General features: G+C 58.3%; 2 protein-coding genes across 2 annotated transcripts in view; both read right to left on the bottom strand.

Annotated features, from left to right (window-relative positions):
* The window catches only part of HSH2D (hematopoietic SH2 domain containing), an 8,956-nt gene extending 3,145 nt beyond the window's left edge, over positions 1-5,811 (bottom strand). Inside the window, exons 1-4 of the mRNA XM_077777060.1 lie at positions 5,735-5,811; positions 2,877-3,022; positions 1,329-1,418; positions 167-332 (exon numbers count right to left, since the gene is read on the bottom strand). Coding sequence (XP_077633186.1) covers positions 167-332; positions 1,329-1,418; positions 2,877-3,001 — 381 coding nt within the window. The 5' untranslated portion in view covers positions 3,002-3,022; positions 5,735-5,811. The remainder of the gene's footprint in view (positions 1-166; positions 333-1,328; positions 1,419-2,876; positions 3,023-5,734) is intronic.
* Positions 5,812-9,600: 3,789 nt separating this feature from the next.
* The window catches only part of RAB8A (RAB8A, member RAS oncogene family), a 17,817-nt gene continuing 7,528 nt past the window's right edge, over positions 9,601-19,889 (bottom strand). Inside the window, exons 4-8 of the mRNA XM_077776966.1 lie at positions 17,622-17,699; positions 15,936-16,025; positions 15,328-15,393; positions 14,018-14,068; positions 9,601-10,951 (exon numbers count right to left, since the gene is read on the bottom strand). Of these exons, the coding sequence (XP_077633092.1) occupies positions 10,859-10,951; positions 14,018-14,068; positions 15,328-15,393; positions 15,936-16,025; positions 17,622-17,699 (378 nt within the window). The 3' untranslated portion in view covers positions 9,601-10,858. The remainder of the gene's footprint in view (positions 10,952-14,017; positions 14,069-15,327; positions 15,394-15,935; positions 16,026-17,621; positions 17,700-19,889) is intronic.

The raw sequence follows: 19,889 nt of genomic DNA, 5'->3' as shown, positions 1-19,889 counted from the left end.
GTGGGGGGGGGGTTGTGCAGAGAACAAGGCAGGAGGGGGGGCCATGAGAAGACGGACCACGAGAGTGACAGAATCACAAGACACTGAATGGGGTGAGTGGGAATGAGTCTGGGGCCTTGGCCCCCAGTGGGGGGCAGCTATGACCCACCGGGCTCGCAATCCTCACCTGCCCACAAGGCTGTGTCAGCAGGTCCCCGTGCGGCCGCACAGGCTGCCGCCGGTGGAAGGTGACCAGGGCATCCAGCGAGGCGTGGACCCTCTCCTCCCCGGGGATCATGACGCTCCCATCGTCCAAGAGCTTCACCATGAAGTGGCGGCAGCAGCTTTGGGCTCTGCGGAGACACTGCTGGGGCTAGGAAATTCCCTTCCTCCTCCTTCCGTCCCCGTCTCCCAGCCCTCGGGCCGGCAGCACCCACTGTTTAGGCTCCCATTAGCTTTCTGCACTTTTTAGCCATGGGACACTTGGTGACTGACTAAACATACCATGCCTCAGTTTCCCCATCTATAACCTGGGGCTACTAAGGCTGACCTCAGGGGTTCTTATGAAAATGGAATAAGCTACTGTGGATAAAACTTAGCTCAGTACCTGGCTAGGGTCAAATGATCAATAGAAATGATAACAATGAAAATTTGAGTCAGGCCCCAGGCTAAGGCTGTATGCCTGGCACACAGCAGGTTCTTAATAAATGCTCTATTAACGAATGGGTGCATTTAGTAATGGCCCACTATGGGGCCATTTAACTTTCACTTCAAGACTCTGAATTAATTTTAGCATTCCTATATCAGAGATGGGGACTTCGAGGGAGGCACAGATAGGTTGAGTAACCCGTTCAAGGTCACACAGCATATATGTGGCAGAGCCAAGCCCTTGACTGTGTGACTCAGGACCGAAGGTTTTCTCACTGTGGGCAACTCTGTAGTGGCGCGACTGGATTTTTTTTTTTTTTTTTTAATTCCTTTGGTCTAGAATCCTTTTGAAAAGTAGCTTGTGCGGCTGAATCTTCTGAGATGCCACATCGGGTTTTGAGGCCTTAAGGAGTTGGACTGCTCTGAGTTCCCCTCACGCGTCCCTCTGGGTGGAGGCAGAGAGTTGCCAGGTAGATGGGAGGGGAGGGCAGTAGCCCCCCAGCAGCCACGCAGGCTCAGTTACCACCGAGCCCCCATCTGCTGGTTACAGCCAGACCTGCAGCTGCTTGCGTCAGCCAGATTTGGCCAGAACTTTACAGCAGTTGCTCTCTGAGAAGCTGTGGTATGAAGCGTCCCTTGCCCTCTCCGAGGACGCCCTGGAGCCCTCTGGCCCCTTCCTTCGTCCCTTGCCCAGGCCTTACTTGTAGGACAGCGTGTAGCCCACGTGGCTGTGACTGACCCTGATGAGAAAAGATCCCCGTGGCTGCAACTCCAGCAAATTCTCGGCGTCCCTGGAACACACACGGGAGGGAGATGACTGAGATCCGGCTGCCGGGCATACTGGCCGGACTCCTGCTGCCCCCGTCATCCCGGGACTGAACAAAAATCAGTTTTTCTTCTCGGTTGTTTCAGACCTTGGGAGATTCAGGGGCAGGGGTGTTCCCAGCTGTGGCGGAAGGCCTCTGATGGCCTTGACCCCAGTCTGGACTTTCTCCCGCCTTCCCAATGCCTAAAATACCCCCCACGAAGGCATCTTTGGGTGGGCCAAGGTGTCACAGGTAACAGTGCCTGTTCCCAGATGCGTTTGAATTCAGACCCCGGCTCTGCTGATCATTAGCTGTGTGACACCTGGCAAGGGTCAGTCCCTGTCTGACCTTCAGCTTCCTCAAGGGGAAGGTCGACCCTTACTCGCAGGACCGATGGGAGAGCAGATCAAATGCGTGGAACACGCGCGAGGCAAATGCTCACCAAATGCTCACTGTGATTATTACTATTATTCACTATCATTATTACTCCTATTATCTGGGGGATCAAGACAGATCTGGGGGCCACAGACAGCACGGTGGCCTTCTATGGGGCAAGATGGGGAGCCTACAGACCCGAGCTCTCTAATGTGGACTACGTATAGCCATTGAGCCCTTGAAATGTGGCTGGTCTGAATCAAGATGTGCTTTCAGCGTAAGACACCAGATTTTGAAGACTTAGTACAAAATAAAGGAATGTATACTAAATCATAAAGGAGTTCTTAGTACTCCCACTGAAATGATACCGGGTGGAATAAAATGGGATTAAAATTAATTCCACCTGTTTCTTTTTACCTCTTTTTAACAGAGCTACTAAAAACTTTAAAACTGCAACATGTGGCTCACATTGTATTCTCACTGGCGCACCCCAGAACCCGGAGGCCAGGCCAAGTTCATCCTCTCTGTGGCTTTCCCAACCTTCTCTCAACTTCCCACGTGCCGGGGGGCGGGGGGTGGGGGGCGTAAATGTTCTTTCCTCTGTTCATTTGGAACCAAGCGGGTGACTAATGGGGCGAGCTTGTTCCTGTGCTCAGAACTCAGTCCAGCGTGGAAAGTCCAGAACTCTGCCCAGGGTGGATGTGTTGCTTACGTCCTGCGCTGAGGGGGAGCAGCTGTTGGGGGGCCCTGTGTTGACAAGGGTTCCGAGGCTGCATCCTGCCAGTGCTGATGGGTGGCGCCTGGCCTTGGGGGAGGGGTGCCTGGCACCGCCGGTGTGGTGGCCACTTGCAGAGAGGAAGCCGAGGTCCCAAGATGGGAAGTAACGTGCCCGGGTCACACAGCGAGTCCCCCGGCAGAGGCAGGATTCAAGCCTCAAGGGGGTTCGGAGCTCTTTTTTTTTACTCTCTTAATGCACCGAACCAGGCTGAGCCCAGAATTCTGCAGAAAACCCGCCCGGACAAGGAAAGAGGGAGAAGGGAAGGGTGGAAGGGGTGGGCGCGTCCTCACTCTCTCGAGATGGCCCCGTGGAACCACGCGGGGACCCCTCCGCGGGCCAGCTGGCCCGCCTGCGTCTGCACGAACCAGTCCAGCCGTGGGGGCAACAGCGGGGGCAGCTTTCCGGCCTCTGTCATGTTTCCCCGGCGCGTGGTTACCTGGCATCGGGAGAGAGGAGGGTGAGTCAAGCCTGGTCCACCCCCCATGCTTTGCTCTATTCTTATATTTCGTGGTGCCTCCTCCTTTGACAAGCCCCCCAGCTGGCCGGAGCAGGGCGCTGGACACTGGCTTGTGCTTCTTGAGCACTGACCATGCGCGGGCACCTTGCGCACATCCATCCGTCGACGCCTGCCCCAAATCCTCCTTGCCCTTTTCTTTGTACTGCGCCATCGCTACAAGCGTTAGAAAGCTCCCTTTGTAAATATATGTGCTGAAGCTTAAGAACCGACTTTATTTAAGTAAATATCAGTGTCCCTGGAGGGATGTGGACCTGGAAAAACGGCAAGTGAATAAATACTAAAAAGACGTGGCCCCAAGTAGCTCCTGCTGCCACCAAGATCGCCGCGTGTGGTGACCACCGACAGCGCACCTGTAGCACGTCTGGCACATCATTAGTTCACATGAGTTCTTGACAGTGTGAAGCTCAAGGTAACGCCGGACCTTGCGAGCCAATGACAAGGAGCTGAAGAAGACCAACATTTACGGGTTTACAAAGGAGGTTCCAGTCCATGCAAACCAGCAGTGGGGTCATGCCCTGCGGGTTGTCTGCTCATGACCCTTCACGCTCACCCTTAATCGCACCCCTGACCTGGCCCACCCTCCTACACTGGCCCCACCTAGTGTCTTGATATGGCAGAAAGTCACTGTTCCTGGGCTGTGTCCAGAGGGTGGGGACATTTTGACTAGTTCAGTCAATATTGGCTTTCTTCCACGTGAAGACAGATACTGTGACTGCCCTCTGAGAAGGGGGGTGCCAAAGAGTTCTGGGACAAGTAAAATTAAAGAGATCTATTAAAAAAAAAAACAAACACTTAATAGCAGTGCCTGGGCAGCTCAGTTGGTTAAGTGTCCGACTTGAGCTCAGGTCATGATCTCACAGTTCGTGGGTTCGAACCCCGCGTCGGGCTCTGTGCTGACAGCTCAGAGCCTGGAGGCTGCTTTGGATTCTGTGTCTCCCTTTCTCTCTGTCCCTCCCCTGCTCATGCTCTGTCTGTCAAAAATAAACAAACATTAAAAAAAGAAAAAAAAGAAAAACATTTAATAAAGCAGGGTGACAAAGCATTTCAGAACCTGGAATCAGAGCCAGATAGCCTGGGCTCAAGCCCCAGCTCCCCCAACTTAGCTGCTGTGTGACCTTGGGCAGGTCACTTAACATCTCTCTGCCTTTATTTTCATCTGTAGCTTGGGGATAATATTTAGCTGGGAAAGTACAGGTGGCACACAACTAAGCACTGGATGTATATAATAAATATTCATGAATCCAGTAGTGACTGGCATGGGGTTATGTATATAGGTTTGTTCTTTTCTCTACCCGGGAGAACCCCTACTTATCCTTTAAGACCCAGCCAAAATAGCCCCTCCTCCAGGCAGCTTTCCTGTCTCTTCTCTTAGACAAAGCCTTGCACCTTTCTCTGTCTCCCACCTTCTCCTCTGTTCCTGCCTAAGCTTTGCCTCCTGGAGCTCAAGTGGCTGTGCTCAGTGGAAGCCTTAACAGTTGGCTTTTCTTTCTCTAATGCAAATGCCTGACTTAAGCCTTGACTGCCAAGTCATCCACTTTAACTTTTTCTATCTGGAATAAACACATTGCGAGCCTCAGAATTAGATAAAGAGCCAGGATGCTGCCCCCTCTCCGACTTCCTCCCACCCCCCTACTTTCCCACCATGAGGTTCCTTTACTTTAGATTGAGAACCTAGTTGATTTTGGTAACTGGCCATTTGGGTCGCTCCCCCTCCCCTTTTTTTTTTCTTTCCTTCTTTCTTTTTCTCTTCCCATGGTTTAAATTCCTGCTTTTATGTTTTAAATTCACCAACAGGGAGGGAACCCCCCCAAAACCCTCAGCCCCAATAAAAGCAGAACTCCAGGCTCATGCATGCTGGCTTTCTGTCTACCGACAACCTGGCTGTGTGCCCCCTGGCGTGCCTTGTACGGGGCTGGTAAGCAATAGATTTTCTTTCTTCCAAGTTCCCAGAGGGTCACCATTGACGGGCATCTTGCAGTCATAACCACAGAGGTCGGGCCAGCTGTAGTTGGTTTGGCGAGGGGAGACATGTATGGGGAGCTCACGGGGCCTAGGGGAGCGCCCCCAGGCTGAGACTTGCACGAAGCATTGTGTCTGGCTCTGTCTCCCCCATATCGAGGGCCCCAAGGGACTGGGCTCAGGGCTGCGTTCTTTCAGATTTTTCTGGGTCCCCTGCACTACCTGGCACTGGGCAGGGGCAGTGAGGGTGCAGGGTGTTTGCTGATGAATAACTGTCTAGGGTTGAATGAATCTGGACTAAGTCTCAAGCTCTTGACCCTGGCACTGGGCCTCCCCCGTCTCCTGGCCCCCCTGTATTACAGCAGGGACATCCTTGCACTACTCAAAACTGACCCCGCTCTCTCTGCCACGCCCTCGCCTATGCTGTTCTCCTGCCAGGAACACCCCTTTCTCCGGCTCCGGCTCCAGTCTTCAATGGAAATTGAAAATTCCTCCTGCACTTCTGCTCTCTGCCAGCCCCGTCCCCTCTTCTGGCCCCACCTGGGCTCCGTGCTCTGTCTTCTAGAGTTCTGGGATGGGGCTGAGGCTCTCGGGGGCCCGAGCTTGCCTGGCATGGGGCAGGCACAGAAGGGGGCATGTGGCTGGCTGACGGACCCCCGCCCGGGCACATACCTGGAGGCCCCTGGGCAGCGGAGGCTCCCACTCCTGCTGTGCGGGGACCTTCAGTAACCTTGGTTTCGGTTCAGGGTCTGCACGTCAGCAGGGGTGGGGCTGCGGCCCCCGGGCTGTTCCTGTTTCCTTAAGTAGGTGAGCCCCAGGGGCGGGACCCAAGGATCCTGGTTGCCTGTGGTCCATGGTCAGGGTCAGACGCAGCTGCTGAGCTGCAGGTGGAGGGAAGCCCTTGCTCCACAGGAGACGGAGAGGAGCCTTAGTTGAGCACCTACTGTGTGCCAGATCCTCAGGGGGCAGAGAGGTGACCCGGGAGGTGCAAGCACCACCCTCCTGGCTTGTGAATCTAGCTAAGTGTCAGAGCAGACAGCCCGCAGGCAGGAGGGATGGGAGTGGCAAGGGCACTCAGAGGGGGAGTAAGGGATCTGGAGGAAGAGGGGCTTGGGGGCAGACAGGCGGGCGCTCACTTGATTGGGGGGTGCGAAAGGAGGGGGCGCTAGGGGGAGCCCCCGGGGCAGCGTCCAGGCGGGCTGGGGCCTCCCCGCACGCCTGGGGCCACATTATGACTCCCTCTGTAACGAAACCAATGATATTTGGTATAAATAAAAATGATACTTTATGGCCGCGCCGCCACCGAGATCCCTGGAGTCCAGGCTGGGATCGTTATTATACATTCATTGTTATTGTATTCATTTTTTCCTTCTGATTTTAAAACCCTGACTCATTGTGGGGAGCCCTGCGCACAGCGTGTGGGGCCTGCGAGGAGGAACTGGCAGCTGATGTCAGGCAGCCCCGGATGTGTGCCGTGCCGGCTGCATCCCCATCCCCAGCACATGGGCCAAACCACTTCCTTCTCCCCTTTCGGGCAGCAAGGGGCTGAGCTGGGGGCTTCCTGTCAGGCCTATCGCCCTGGACCAGGTGGTCCAGATAGTCCCAGGCTCAAGGTCAGTGGCCTCAGCACCCCCTACCCGAGGGGAGGGGGACAGCCATGTCTGGAGTCGGCGGGTCAGCAAAGCTGGAGCAGCAGCCTCGTGGGGCCCGGCTCCTTACTCACCCACCGTGTGAGTAAGCCTTGCGTGTAGCCTTGGGTGACTCGCTCAACCTCTCTGGGCCTCAGCTGCTTTAACCGTGAAGTGGGCACAATGGCCCTCCTTCGATACGTGGCAATGGCAGGAGCGACAATCGTCAAGCACGCGGCATGGGGCTCGGTTAAGTGTAAAAGCAGGGCTCTTTGCCGTGACCTCATCTGCTGCCTCTGTGCCGGGCTGGGGAGATGCAGGCTCGGGCCGGGACTTCTCAGGCTGGGCCACCTGGGGCCACTCACGTCGCCTCCGTGCCTGCCACAGCCCGGTGGGTCAGCTACCGGCCCTGATGAGGAGGAGCATTGCTGTGGGGGGCGGGGGCACACCAGCCCTCGAGGCCCTGTCACTTCAAAAGCCTGGCCGTGGGGTTCTCATTTGCATGAAGTTCAGTCTCCAGAAAGGTAGGGGATCTCAGCCCACGACCTGCTTGGGGCAAGTGGTCTTAAACAAACTAAAGGCCTCCTGAGAACGTCACAGTGGAATCAACCCCCGGCCCTTGGTGACCACAGTCCTCAAAACTGTGAACGGGCAGGGCAGGTGGCCCCTAGAGGGACTTCCAGGAAAGGACCAGCCAGGAGATATGGGGCTGGGGCCCCAAGGCCCCTTCCCCTGTGTGTCAGATTCTGGGCTTTTCACCAGAGGCTCCAGCTGGTGAGAAGGACTCTGGTGGCCCCATGTGGGGTGGCTCTCTGGGTAAGGATCACAGTGCCTCCTCAGCCCTGGGGACGGGCAGGGGTGGGACAGCCAGGCTCTGCCGATACTGAGTGTTTTCAACCGTTCTATTCGTCCTACAATGCTTTCATTCTGTTTGTCAATTCATTCTCTCCACAAACACTGGCTGAGCCCCAACTGTGGGCATCATGCTAGATGTGAAGGATGGAGAAGACAAGACAGGCACTGTGCCGGCCCTGCTGGAGCCCACAGTCCATGGGGAGGTGGCTGTCGCGCATGTCTGCATGCAGGCAAGGCTTGCACCAGTGGGAACAGCAAGGGCAAAGGCCCTGTGGTAGGAAGAAACCCAGCATGCCTGCGGAACAGATGATAGCTGACGGGTCCAAAGGGCGGACATAACCGAATGTCCATCAGCGGATGAAGAGATTTAAAAAATGTGGTCCATCCTTTCAACGGATTATTATCCAGCCATGCAAAGCCGACTTCACAGATGCTCTATGATGGATCTAGAGAACTATGCTGACCATTGCCAGCAGGCTGGAGGAGGGGGTCTGGAGAGTGACAGCCCATGGGGACCGGGTGAGGAGAATGTTCTAAAAGGGACCGTGGTGACGGGTGCACATCTCTGTGAATACACCGAAAGCCACTGAGTTGCACTTTGGTTGGTGGACGGTTCGGGGTGTGGATTAGATCTCAATAAAGCTGTTATTTAAAAAAAAAAAAAGTTGAGGAGTCATCTCTCCCTGCCTGGCACTGCATCAGAGCTCCTCTCTGAGCAGAAGGCCGGGCCTAGGGTAGACGGAGGCTCCGGGACCCCGGCCTGACTTGCTTGGAGGCAGCAGGTGCAGAGCTGGCGCATCCTGAGGTTGAACACTTACAGCTCAGAGCCGCGAGCTATTTATGGGACTTGGGTCCCGCTAAGAGGCAAGATGCGAAAAAGAGAAGTGGGTTCGCTCTTGGGGAACAAGACAAAGAGCGACGCTAATAATAACGATGATGAGCGCGGTGTTGACAGCAGCTGATCTCACAGGGCTTATGTGTCTGTCCCAGACTGAGATGCGCCAGCCTCCTGGCCCTCTGTCGCCGTCCTCGGGGCTGGGGGACCACCATCATGCCCATTTGACAGTTGGAGGGACTGAAGCTCAGCCCAGGGCTGTGCTGGGGATAGGAAAGGGGCTTGGCAAAATGGGTGCCAGTAGGGAACGAGAGAGGCTTAGGGGCACGGGGGGGGTCTGATGCGGAGCAAGCAGGTAGAAATGGGGAATGCGGCGATCCCAAGTGGCGCCGGCCTTCATATGCCTGTTTCTCTGCGGCGTGGGGGCAGGGCTGGGGGTCAGGAAGCTCATATTCCCAAGTCAGTCTTCTGGTCACGGTATCGCCTCCTCAGAGCTTGGGGTAACCTGCCACCCCTATGTGAGTCTTGTTTACACCTGGGGTATGAATGAACCTGGCACACTGGAGGTGCAGACGAGACCAGAAGCATGTAAAAGGTGGAGAGGGTCCAGGGCACCTGGGTGGCTCAGTCAGTTAAACGGCCGACTTCGGCTCAGGTCATGATCTCATGGTTCATGGGTTCGAGCCCTGCATTGGGCTCTGTGCTGACAGCTCAGAGCCTGGAGCCTGTTTCAGATTCTGTGTCTTCCTCTCTCTGACCCTTTCCCCTGCTCATGCTCTCTCTCTCAGAAAAAAAAAAAGGTGGAGAGGGTCCAGAGGCCCCTGCCAGCCTCGCCTGGATTTAAAAAATTTTTTTTAAGTTTAGTTATTGATTTTGAGAGAGCGCACGCAGGGGAGAGGCAGAGAGAGAGGGAGAGTGAGAATCCCAAGCCGGCTCCGTGCCATCAGTGCAGGGCCTGATCTGGGGCTCGATCTCACAAAGGTGAGACCTGAGCCAAGGTGAAGAGTTGGGCGGTTAACTGCATGAGCCACCCAGGCGCCCCCAGCCTGGAGTTTACATAACGGGCAGCCTGAGGACCCTGGACCCAACACCTGGCCACATGTGTGTATCCACAGGGAACGTGCGGACATTAAAAATCCGTTAACGCAAATCCAGTCCAATCTACACTTTTATGGATGAAATTAAAACTGAGAACTAAGATAAGCTGTAAAAAAAATCCGTTAACTTTAAAATGAGCTTTAATTTGTTTGTTTTCCTTAAGTGCATTTATCAATGTAAACAGAGCATGTTAAGAGACTTCAGGGGAGAGCGACTATTGCTGGTATGTTGGTTTTAATTCAAAAAAGAAGAAACTACAATCCAATGGCCTGGACTTGGGGCAGGGGCGGGGAGGGGGGTTATAGAAAAGACAAGGGCTCCCTGGTGGCACCTCTCCGACCCGGCCCCCTGGCCCGCCTGCAGTCTCTACAGGAAGGCAGAGCTGTCACATCGGAACCTGGTGGCGGCACTGGAAACCAGCTCAGACTGCTCTGCGATCAGTCTGCGCCTCGCACCCCGGCCTGCGGCCAGCGCCGCCTCACACTCGCGGCCACGACCGGCCAGAGGTGCGCACGAGCCCCCAGGCACCCGGTCTGCCGCGGGAAATCGAAGACAGAACCACTTCATGGCACTACAGATCTGGAAAAATAAAAATCTCAGCTAGAAAGAACGTCCGATTTGGAGACGGCGGGAGGGAAGGGGAGTGGGGGGCTGCCTGGGGGTCCAGAGATGGATGCCCCCGTCGCAGGTGGGGGGTGCATGGGCGGCTGCGTTTCCGGGGGTGCCCATGGCACGCGTAGGTCCCCTCGGCGCTCAGGCGGGGGGGCCAGGAGGCCCACGGGGCAGCCCCAGGCCTCGGCCGACTACAGACTCGCAGCACCTGCCAGTGCAACGGGAAGGGCCATCCCAGGCTTCTTTCCTCAGGATTTCCGTAATTGTGCTTCCCTTTGGTCTGGCTGACAGCTAAGAAGAGAAAGGGGGGGAAGAGAATGCCTTTGTCACTTGTCCAAAACTGACAGGAGAGGAGACAGTCGGCGTCAGACGTGCCCAGAACCCGGGCTCCCGTGGTGGGGCCGGGGACGGGCTCTGCGGCGGGGCCTGGGTCGTGTGGCGGCGAGGCCTGGAGACGGAGGCCCGCCGTGGTGGCTGATGTCGGCGGTCACGTCTCAGCTCCATCCTTCGCTCTGGCCACGCGGTGGGAGGGCCCATTCAGCAGACAAGAAAAATAGCAGATTCTTAACTTATTCCATCTCCAGACTTGAAAAAGATCAGACAGTTGCTAAAATCAACAATTTCTCAACTGTGTCTGGTGGCCACGGGCCCGGTGGCCGCGGCGCGGCAGGGAGTGTTGGAGGGGGCGGGCCCCGGCTGAGCAAGGGGCCCACTCAGGACAGGCACAGTCAGCTGAGCGGAGCGAGGCCCGGAGTAAGGCAGTGCTCCTCACAGAAGAACGCATCGGAAAAAGCTGCTCCTCCGCTGCGGGTCCGGGGTGATTTTGACCCCCTGGCTGCTCCCTTGGGGACTGTTGCCTTCCTGAAATTGCAAAGGGTTTTGTGAGGTCATAACCAGGCATTCACCCATTCGTCCAATCGTCCCTTCCAGCCCACAGCTCACTTTTTACAAACCCCAGATCTGCTACGTTCTTCCCCTTTCCAGCCACACTCATTCTCTCAATCGTTTAGTCGCCTGCCCATCCCCCTCCCATTCATCTCCTCCACATCTTTCCCAGTTGCCAACCCATCTCATCCTCCTTTCCCTCCTTCTCTCTACCCATCTGTCCATCTGTGCTCAGCCCCTCCCAGTGAGGCGGCCCAGGGGCAGCAGAAAGACGGACTCCTGGGATCGAGGGGAGGCTGGGTTCAAGGTCGCAGGCCATTCTCCCCAGTGCCACTCACAGGACTCTCCGTATCCGTGTGCCAAGGCTCGGACTCCCCCCTCTCCCTTTGTCCACCTCCTGCCCCATGGCTGATAAGCATCTGGTGAGGCCCTGGTTAAGCCCTGGCCATAAGCCCTAAATGCTAATCTCATCTGCTCACCCCATACTGAAACCATCCACACGCCCCACGTTTGAGGAGTGGCCTAAATCCGGCACTTGAAGCCTCTGGGAGCTGCCCGGCCTCCCCTGGGAACTCAGATCCTACTTTCCATTCTACTGTGTGCGTCGTTTGCTCTCCTTTTGACTAGTTTCTTCTCGCCTTTCTGTTCTCAGGGAACACCTGCATTTTTATTCAAGCAACTATCAAACACTTATGTGGGGCCAGGCACTTTTGTGGGCGCTGGGCAGACAGGGGTGGGCAGGACGGAAGTGCCGCCGTGCAGGGCAGACACAGCGCACGGCTGAACACACGAGCGGTGACTTTCGTAGCAGCGAGTAATGAGACCAAACAGGCGAAGGGGGGAGAGCGTTTGGATGCTGATGCTGGAGCAGAGACCGCATGGAAGCGAGGCCGGGGACGGTCCAGGGGCCGCGGTCCACGCCCTCGTCCCTGGAACCTGCACATGGCAGGCGGCGCGGGCCACGCAGGCGGGCCCCAGCTAACCCCGTGACTCCTTAAACGCAGAGACACTGCCCAGCTGCAGTCGAGGAAGAGCGGGGACAGAGGGAGCAGCAAGCAGGGTCAGAGACGTGCCGAGGGGCTAGAGGAGGGGCTCACAAGGCAAGGAATGCGGTGGTGGCTTCTAGAAGCTGGACAAGGCAAGGAGCCGGCTTCTCCCTGTTGGGAGGGCACCCCTGAGGACACCTTGGTCTGGGTCCAGTGAGACCCGTTTCAGGCCTGTGGCCTCCAGGACTTACACACGTGGGTGTTTGTGAAGCTGCTATACTTGTTCTGGGGTTCGTGCTGGCAGCCCCAGGACACAGACGTNAGCGGCTGGGAGGGCGGGCGGTGGCGGAGCCTGGGCTCCTGACGCTCTCAGGAGGGGAGGCAGCGGGGGGCAGAGCTGGCTGTCTTGAACTAGCAGCTAAATAGTTGAACTAGTAGGTAAACAGTTCTGGAGAGCTCATGCACCGCACAGCGATTACGGCCACCCCAATCCTGGCTCATAAACACCAGAGTTGCTAAGAGACCGGATCTTAATTGTTCTCAACACAAACAAGAAATGATCAGTATGTGAGTATGTGAGAAATACAGGCATTAGCTGTAAACGTTTTAAAACCGATATACATATGCCTCAAATTTACACAATGTTCAATGCCAGTTGTATTTCAATTAAAGAGACAGGTATGGAGCGGTAGGAGGCTGCGGCTCTGAACAGGAACAAAGGTGAAAGGGAATGAGAAGGAATTTAACCGATCAGTTCAGAAAAAGAGAGGTCGCAAGGGCGGTGGGTGCTCAGCCGCGCTGCACGACCTTGGACGGATGCGGCACAGTCTGGGGCAATCGACGGGCCGATACCGAAAGCACAGGCTAAGGAAAGTCAGCAAGATGCTTCGCGTGACTGCCAGTGCGCAGGTGTTGGAAGGAGCATCTAGAACCAAACTCTGGCCACCACACTGCAGGGAAACAGGACTACAGGAACTACATGCTGCCGCCGGGCACCATGTTCGTGGCACGGATGGTGTCCTGTTTTGACTAAAGGGCTGCTACTAAATGGGTCACATCCCTTGTGCTTCAATTCTCAGCATCTTAGAATTTTTTTTTTTAATTTATTTCTGAGAGAGAGAGAGAGAGAGAGAGAGACAGCGTGAGCAGGGGAGGGTCAGAGAAAGAGGGAGATACAGAATCTGAAGCAGGCGCCAGGCTCTGAGCTGTCAGCACAGAGCCCGACGTGGGGGTTGAACTCACGAACCGCGAGATCATGACCTGAGCAAAAGTCAGACACTTCACCGACTGAGCCACCCGGGCGCCCCTCAGCATCTTAGAATTCTGGAGGCAGGTTTTCAATCAGACGTGAACGACCCGGGAGACGTTTTGCGTCCTGTGTGCACTCTCGTCCGACCAGGTGTAACGTGAGCAACGGATAGCTCATCTCACGCTCTTGTATCAGACGACGAGGGAGTCACTGGCCGGGAGAACAGTGGCCGCTGGAATGGAGGCTCTGGGGCAAGACTGTAGCAGTGCTTAGCTGCTAAGCACGCCCAAAGTAAACTCGAGGGTGCAGACCCGGCCAGAGAAAGTGGCGGTTGTACCGAGTGCCTGGGACCATGAGACAAAACAGCCGAGCAAGAGACGAGAGGGTAGATGCAGAGAGACCAGGCAGGGCCTCTCAGAGGCCCCAGGGCCCTGGGACCCACTGAAGGGCACAGAGCTGTCGCAACCAGCAGAATGGGGGTGGACTGTGGCTCGGGCCTGCCTGGGGCTTTTCTGCAGGAGGCTCTCTCCCCTCGCACACGCCCTCTCCCCGGTGGGACGGCCAGGGCCGCATGGCCGCTGCTAGCACCTGCCCCGAGCAGCGGACGGGGCAGGGCAGAGCGCCCGGTGCGGATGCCCAAACCACTCCTGCCAACTCTACTCTTGTCCCTTTCCCAGGGATGCTCGGCTGGGTGCGGCCAGGCCCCGAAGAGCCGGGTCTAGCCGCGGAGGCGTCACAGCCCTGAGCCCAGGGAGGGCCGGCTCTGGCAGGGACCCACCCGAGGACTCATAAAGGACGTACACTCACCAATTTTTTGTCCATTTTTGCTTTGATGTCTCTGGCGAGAGTGAAGAAGGCCTGTGGAATAAGCATGACATCAGCGCCCCGGAGCAGGAAGTAGGGGCTCGCTGGCTCTGGGCCACCCCGAGTAGGGGACACGGTGGGGCGGGGAGGGGAGCTGCGTCAGAGCGGCTTCCCAGGTGGGCCTCACCTGTCCAGCCCCATCTCCTGCCACCACTGGGCTGCTCCTGCCAACCTGGACCACCACTTCCCCTGAGCCAATGACCTGGGAAGCGTGGTCCCCCTTGACTAGACAGAGAGGAAACTGAGGTTCAGAGGGGTCAAGGGACTCTGAAGGCGCCCAGTGCCTGGCTGACAGAGCCGGCGGGATCCAGAAGGAGGGCCCAGTGGCCCATCCCTGCCTTTTGTGCTCTGCCCGCTTTTGCCCCCACTTGTGAAGGTTAGGGGCAGAGAGAACCGAGCCGTTCTCAGCCAAACAGCCTTCATCTGAGGTCCCTGCCAGCAGGGAGGCCTGCAAGGGCCACTACCAGGTAAAGGTTTGCCCCCCCCACCGCCTGGTGAAGCCTTGAGCTGACCGCTCCAGGTCGGGAGGCAGAGTCTCCACATGGCGTGGAATATTCTGTGGTGAAGGGTGGCCTGGGTGCTGGGGAAGCCCAATGTGGTGGGCGTACGGGTCTGGGGGACACCGAAGGCTTCCCCGGGGAGGGGCCACTTGAGCCGAGCCCCAAGGGGACAGGGGGTACAAGGAGGGTGTGGCACAGACAGCCTGGGATGGAAAGCTGTGGGCAGGGCCCAGGCTGCAGGGGCACACACCAGCCGGGGCTGGTGACGGAGGGCCTCTATGCCAGGTGACTTGGGCTGAGGTCAGGAGTGGTGTGGAAGATCCCCTTTGGAAACACCACTGGGGCCGTGGGACGGGGGTCGGCTGGCACCCCATGGAGAAGAGCGGGTGGCCCAGGCCAAGGCCAGCCGGGGCCCCTACTCCATCTGGGCCCGTGACTGGGGCCGGCCTGTGAGGGTGGCATGGCTGAGAGCGCCCGCAGGAGCCGGGCCTGGGCCCCAGCCGGCTGGGACTCTCCTGCTCCCCAGGGCTGCCCGAGAACCACTGACATAACAGCCTTGGTGCCCAGCCAGGGCCTGCGCCTGCTGACGTCAGAACGTGGCGGCGACCCCCTCAAGGGGCCAGGCACACTGCCGGGGAAGTGCCCCTAGGCCAGCCGAATGCTGAGGCAGCCTGGGGCCTGAGGTGGGTCCCTCTGGTAGAGCCTCCCCAGAGACTGCACCTTGTCCCTCAGCCCAGGGGGCCCAGGACTCACGTTCTCCACGTTGATGTTGGCCTTCGCACTGGTCTCCATGAACTTGATTCCATAATCCAGGGCGAGCTGTGAGGAAGGGAGACACACACGTGCATGTTAGCCACCAGGTGCCCTTAAGCCCCACACGGTCCCGAACCGGGAGCAGTGCAGGGGCGGGAGTGGGGGCGGGAGGGTCTCAGGCCATGGACCTAACCTCCTGGGCTGCTCCCCCAAGTCCCCAGAGGAGGGCAGGTGGTGAGCGTCCCTGGCAACGGGGTGGAGGGGGCCTGGCTCAAACCACAGCTCTCTCCTCTGCTTCCTGTGGCCTCGACAGGTTCCAACCCGACGTCGTAGGGGATCACGCATCGCGCCCCCCAGAAGCCCTCGCGCTTGCTCTTTATATGGAGGCCCACCGGGGTGGGGGGTGCTTTCCACTCTCCCTTTGCCCTGAGTCCCAGACCCTCAGTCTCGTACAGGCCGGGAGGGTGGGTCATCATGTGCTTGTAAAGACCGTGAGGGACTCTCCCCCAGAGCCCACTCGGCCAGTGGCAGTCGGGGACGCTCTGGGGCGAAGACCCCGAGGCCCCTGTGCCCCGAGGTGCCCGGCCCAGGCTGGTGGCCACGCCCACCTTCTCTCCCCGTTCCTTGGATACTTGTCTCTTGTCGTTCACGTCACACTTGTTTCCGAGGATCATCTTTTCGACATCTGCAGAGGCGTGCTGAAGGGGGGGCAGAGAGGGAAGGGGAGCGGTCAGAGGGGCTGCTGGCCAACATGCAGCCTGTGCCCTGAAATCCCGGTGCTGGCCCAAGACCGCTGACACACCCTCGCACAGGCGACCAGCTGCAGCTCAGAGAGGCTGAGCGGCCTGTCCCATGTCACATAGCCAATACCAGGGCAGAGCCCAGGTTCCAGCCACTGCTCTGACCAAGCACACGCACTCCGGCTGCTGAGACCGCCTCCCCATGGGCTGTGTCACCCAGGCCCCGAGGCCATCCTCGGGCTCCTGGCAGGGTCTGGCCTATGAGGCAAGCGAGTTTGGGATATTTGCCCCGCTTGCCTCCCACCCTCCCTGGCTCTTCCTCTGGAGGCTCCGGCTGCCGTCCCCGGGACCTCCCGCCACCCCCTGGCTTGCTGTCCCCAGGACCTCCCACCGCCTCCCGGCTCACCATCCCCGGGACCTCCTGACGTCCCCCAGCTCGCCGTCCCCGAGACCTCCCGCTGCACCCTGGCTTGCTCTGTTGGGGCTATAGAAGCAGGCAGCACCTGGGGTGGCAATGGCCCCCCACCACGGCCAGCCCAGGGGGCTTCCCCCATCCCCCAGCCCCATGTGGCACCCCCACAGCTGCCCTCATGCCAGAACAGGGCTCCTCCATCAACCCCTCCCGCGCTTCCTGAAGGACCAGGATATGGACGGGGACCCCCTTCCTGTAGCTCGGATCAGATCCCGTGAAACACCCTGCTCTGCTCCCTAACTTCCTGTGAACTGCAAGGCCCTCACGCCCACTACCCAGAAACACAGAGTTTCCACAAGGATGGACGGGGCGGTTCCTTGTCCCCAGCCCGGGCACGGGCTCCGGCCAGCAGGCGCGGGCCTGTCAGGATGGCGGCCTGGTGCCACTGCTCACAGATGTCAGCAGTGCCGTGACCTTTGGCCGTGGCTTTATGGACGGGTAAAGTCCTCTGGCTGCACTCCAGACCCGAAGCCCCACCTGGTGAGTCATCAAGAGCTGCAAGTGCCGTTGTCCAAGGCTTTGGGGGTGGGAGCGAGCTGTCGGGGAGCCGGAAGGCGAGGACGACAGTGTGGGGATGGGCAGGTGGGCTAAGTGCCTTCTCTTCCCTCCTGGGTTCAAGGTCTGCTTTCCCAGCTAACAGGTGAAGAGCTGCTGGCCTGAACTCGGGTGGCGCGAACCAGCTCCCACCCTGCTCTGCTGAAGCTCAGAGTACACGCTGGAGTCCACACCCACCAAATGCACGGGTCATGCCTATCCCAGAACTTTCCTTGTCTAGAAAGTACCAAATGCTCATGGTGACCAAGAGCTCAGATATCCCTTCTCTCGTAACGGATGTTGTCCAAACCTGACAGCCCCACTGGGGAAATAAATGGGCTCTCAGGGCCACCCCATGATGGGGCGAGGCCCTTGTGTGGTCCGCATTCCGGGTTTTTACATCCTTGACTGTACAGGGCTCTTGGCAAATGACTTCTAGGGGTCTCTGTGTCTCAGAGAGTGCATCTGTCAACAGGGGAGCTCTGGAGTGGGGACTGTGGTGGGGACACGTATGAAGCGCCTGTGCACGTGAGGGGCGCAAGCCTTACCTCCTCAATATTCCGAATCCAGTTCCGGATGTTGTCAAAGGATTTCTCGTTGGTGATGTCATAGACCAGCATGATGCCCTGAGCGGAAGGGAGAAAAGCGGGTGTTCTGGACAAGTGCGAGCTGAGGGGAGGCCCCAGCACAGAGGCGTGGCTGGGACCCCAACAGGACACCCCTCCCACCAACTGCCTCCACTCTGCCCCCCCGAGGCCTTCCTCCTGCTGGACTCCAGGACTGGCTTCTCCCTGGTCGCCCAGGCTCGAGTCCTGTTCACCCCGCCACCAAGATGACCCTTCACCCTGCAGACCAGACCCCACCACACATGCTTACGGACCAGCTCGCAGGCTCCCCAGCGGCAGCACGGCACGCGTGCCCATGGCCTGGCAGCCCTGGGGCCCACAGTGCTCCCCTTCACGCACGTCCAGCTGCTGCGGCGCTCGACCCCTCCATGCCCTCACTCTGCCTGCCCTGCCTGGGCACCGTGCAGCAGGTACTGTGCTAGGGTCTCACTGAAGCCTCACAGGCATCACAGGGGGGCCTGGCTACCCCCTCTGCAGGCAAGGACCTGGAGGTGCGAGGACCCGGAGGTGCCAGGCCCGCCTCCCCTCCCATGAGAGAGGGGAGGGCGTAACCGGGGTCTGCACCCTGGAGGTCCTGATCCTGACACCCTCGTGCATCCCAATGACTCCACCCACATGGGGGCCAGCTTGCAGCACGGGGCTGGGCGGCACTGAGGCCCCTGAGGTCGCAGAACCCACACGTGAGCACGTGGGAGACAGCGCAGGGGGCTCAAAAGAGCTGCAGAGTGAACCCACCTCCACCTGGGCCTGTGATCATGCCATCACTGACAAGGGCAAATGTCCTTGTTTAATACGAAGCAAACTGAGGCCCACAGAAGTGCCCTTTAAGACTCAAGGGCAGAAAAGACTGATACTGAGGAAGCTGATCGCACCAGCTCCTGTTCGGAACTTCCCTGGGCCCTCATCCGGACCAAGCAACACAGGGCCACCTTCGAGGCGCAGGGCCCCAGCTGTCCTGCCCTGGCTGGCTTACTCCCTTCGCTCAGGCCACCCCCTCTGATGGCCCAGGCCTGTGTCCGAGATGGCTGGTGGCGGCCAAGATGGCCCTGAGGCTGCCTGAGTCTGCAGAGAACGTGGGCTGCAGGGATGTGTAATAAAACCTCACGGGAAAGGAGACCCCCTGCAATTCCAAATCCCTGCCATGACCCTGAGGAGACGTGCAGTGGCCTCGCGGCCTGCCCCAAGTATGGCCCTGGCTGGGACCCCTTCGAAATGCCATCTGGGGGGCCCCTCTTGCAGGTCTCTTGGGGAGACTGAACGGAGACCAGCTGCAGGCTAACCGGAAGGAACTGGTAGTGGCCGCGCTGTGGGCCACACCCCAGCCACAGCCAGCTTTAGTAAAAGACCCTGGCACACAGACTCCCTAAGTCAAGCATCACAGAGGCCTCTGGCCGGCAGGAAGCAAGAAACGCCACAGGGTCATGAGGCCTTTCCCCTTTATCCAGGGACTGGCCCGTCTGGTGGCCCAGGACTCTGGCCACCACCAGCAAGCTGACACCACATGCTCAAGATTCCAAGGTCCCAGATATTCACTGACCAAGCGGTGGAGCCATCAGGAAAGACAAGCACCTAGAAAACACGGGATCACCCTATTCCGGGTCCTCCCTGAAACCTCTCCCCAGGGCCCCAGGTGACCGAGTTCCTAGCCCTCACCGGGCACAGCTGCCCCTATCGGGCTGTCAGCTCACAACGGGACAACTGACATCCAATGTTCCCCAAATTTGGGACCCAAGAGTCGAGTACTCTGCAGGGAGAGGGCAGTAGCTACGATGGTGGCCATGTTCTCTGAGCTGTCTGGTGAGGTCACCCCTGGCCACACGTGGCTCTGGGGTACCTAAAATGCAGCTGGTGCTACCGAGGGGCTGGATCATTTATTTGAATCAACTTATGCTCAAAGAGCCACATGTGGCCCCTGGCTTCATATCCGGGTTAGCAGCAATCTAGGGCTGCAAAGCCACAAACACCCTGGCTCAGTCTAGCATCCTCGGGGGCCGGCTGAGGACGTGGGCACTGGAGACGGCCAATCAGTGTCGGCCTGTCATCTCCCCTCTGTGTGAACTGAAGCAGGGCGTGGACCCGTGCTGACCCTCAGGTCCCCCGTCTGTAAGACCGTGACGCCCATGCTTGGCTATTAATGGCCAAGACCTGGGCCCGGCAGCTTGCACAGGAAAGGGCTCAGCAGATGGGGGC

Source organism: Crocuta crocuta, unplaced genomic scaffold (genome assembly GCF_008692635.1).
Source record: "Crocuta crocuta isolate KB4526 unplaced genomic scaffold, BGI_CrCroc_1.0 scaffold77, whole genome shotgun sequence".
NCBI lineage: Eukaryota > Metazoa > Chordata > Mammalia > Carnivora > Hyaenidae > Crocuta > Crocuta crocuta.
The sequence above is the reverse complement of the archived record's forward strand: the minus strand, read 5'-3'. Positions and strand labels throughout refer to the sequence as shown.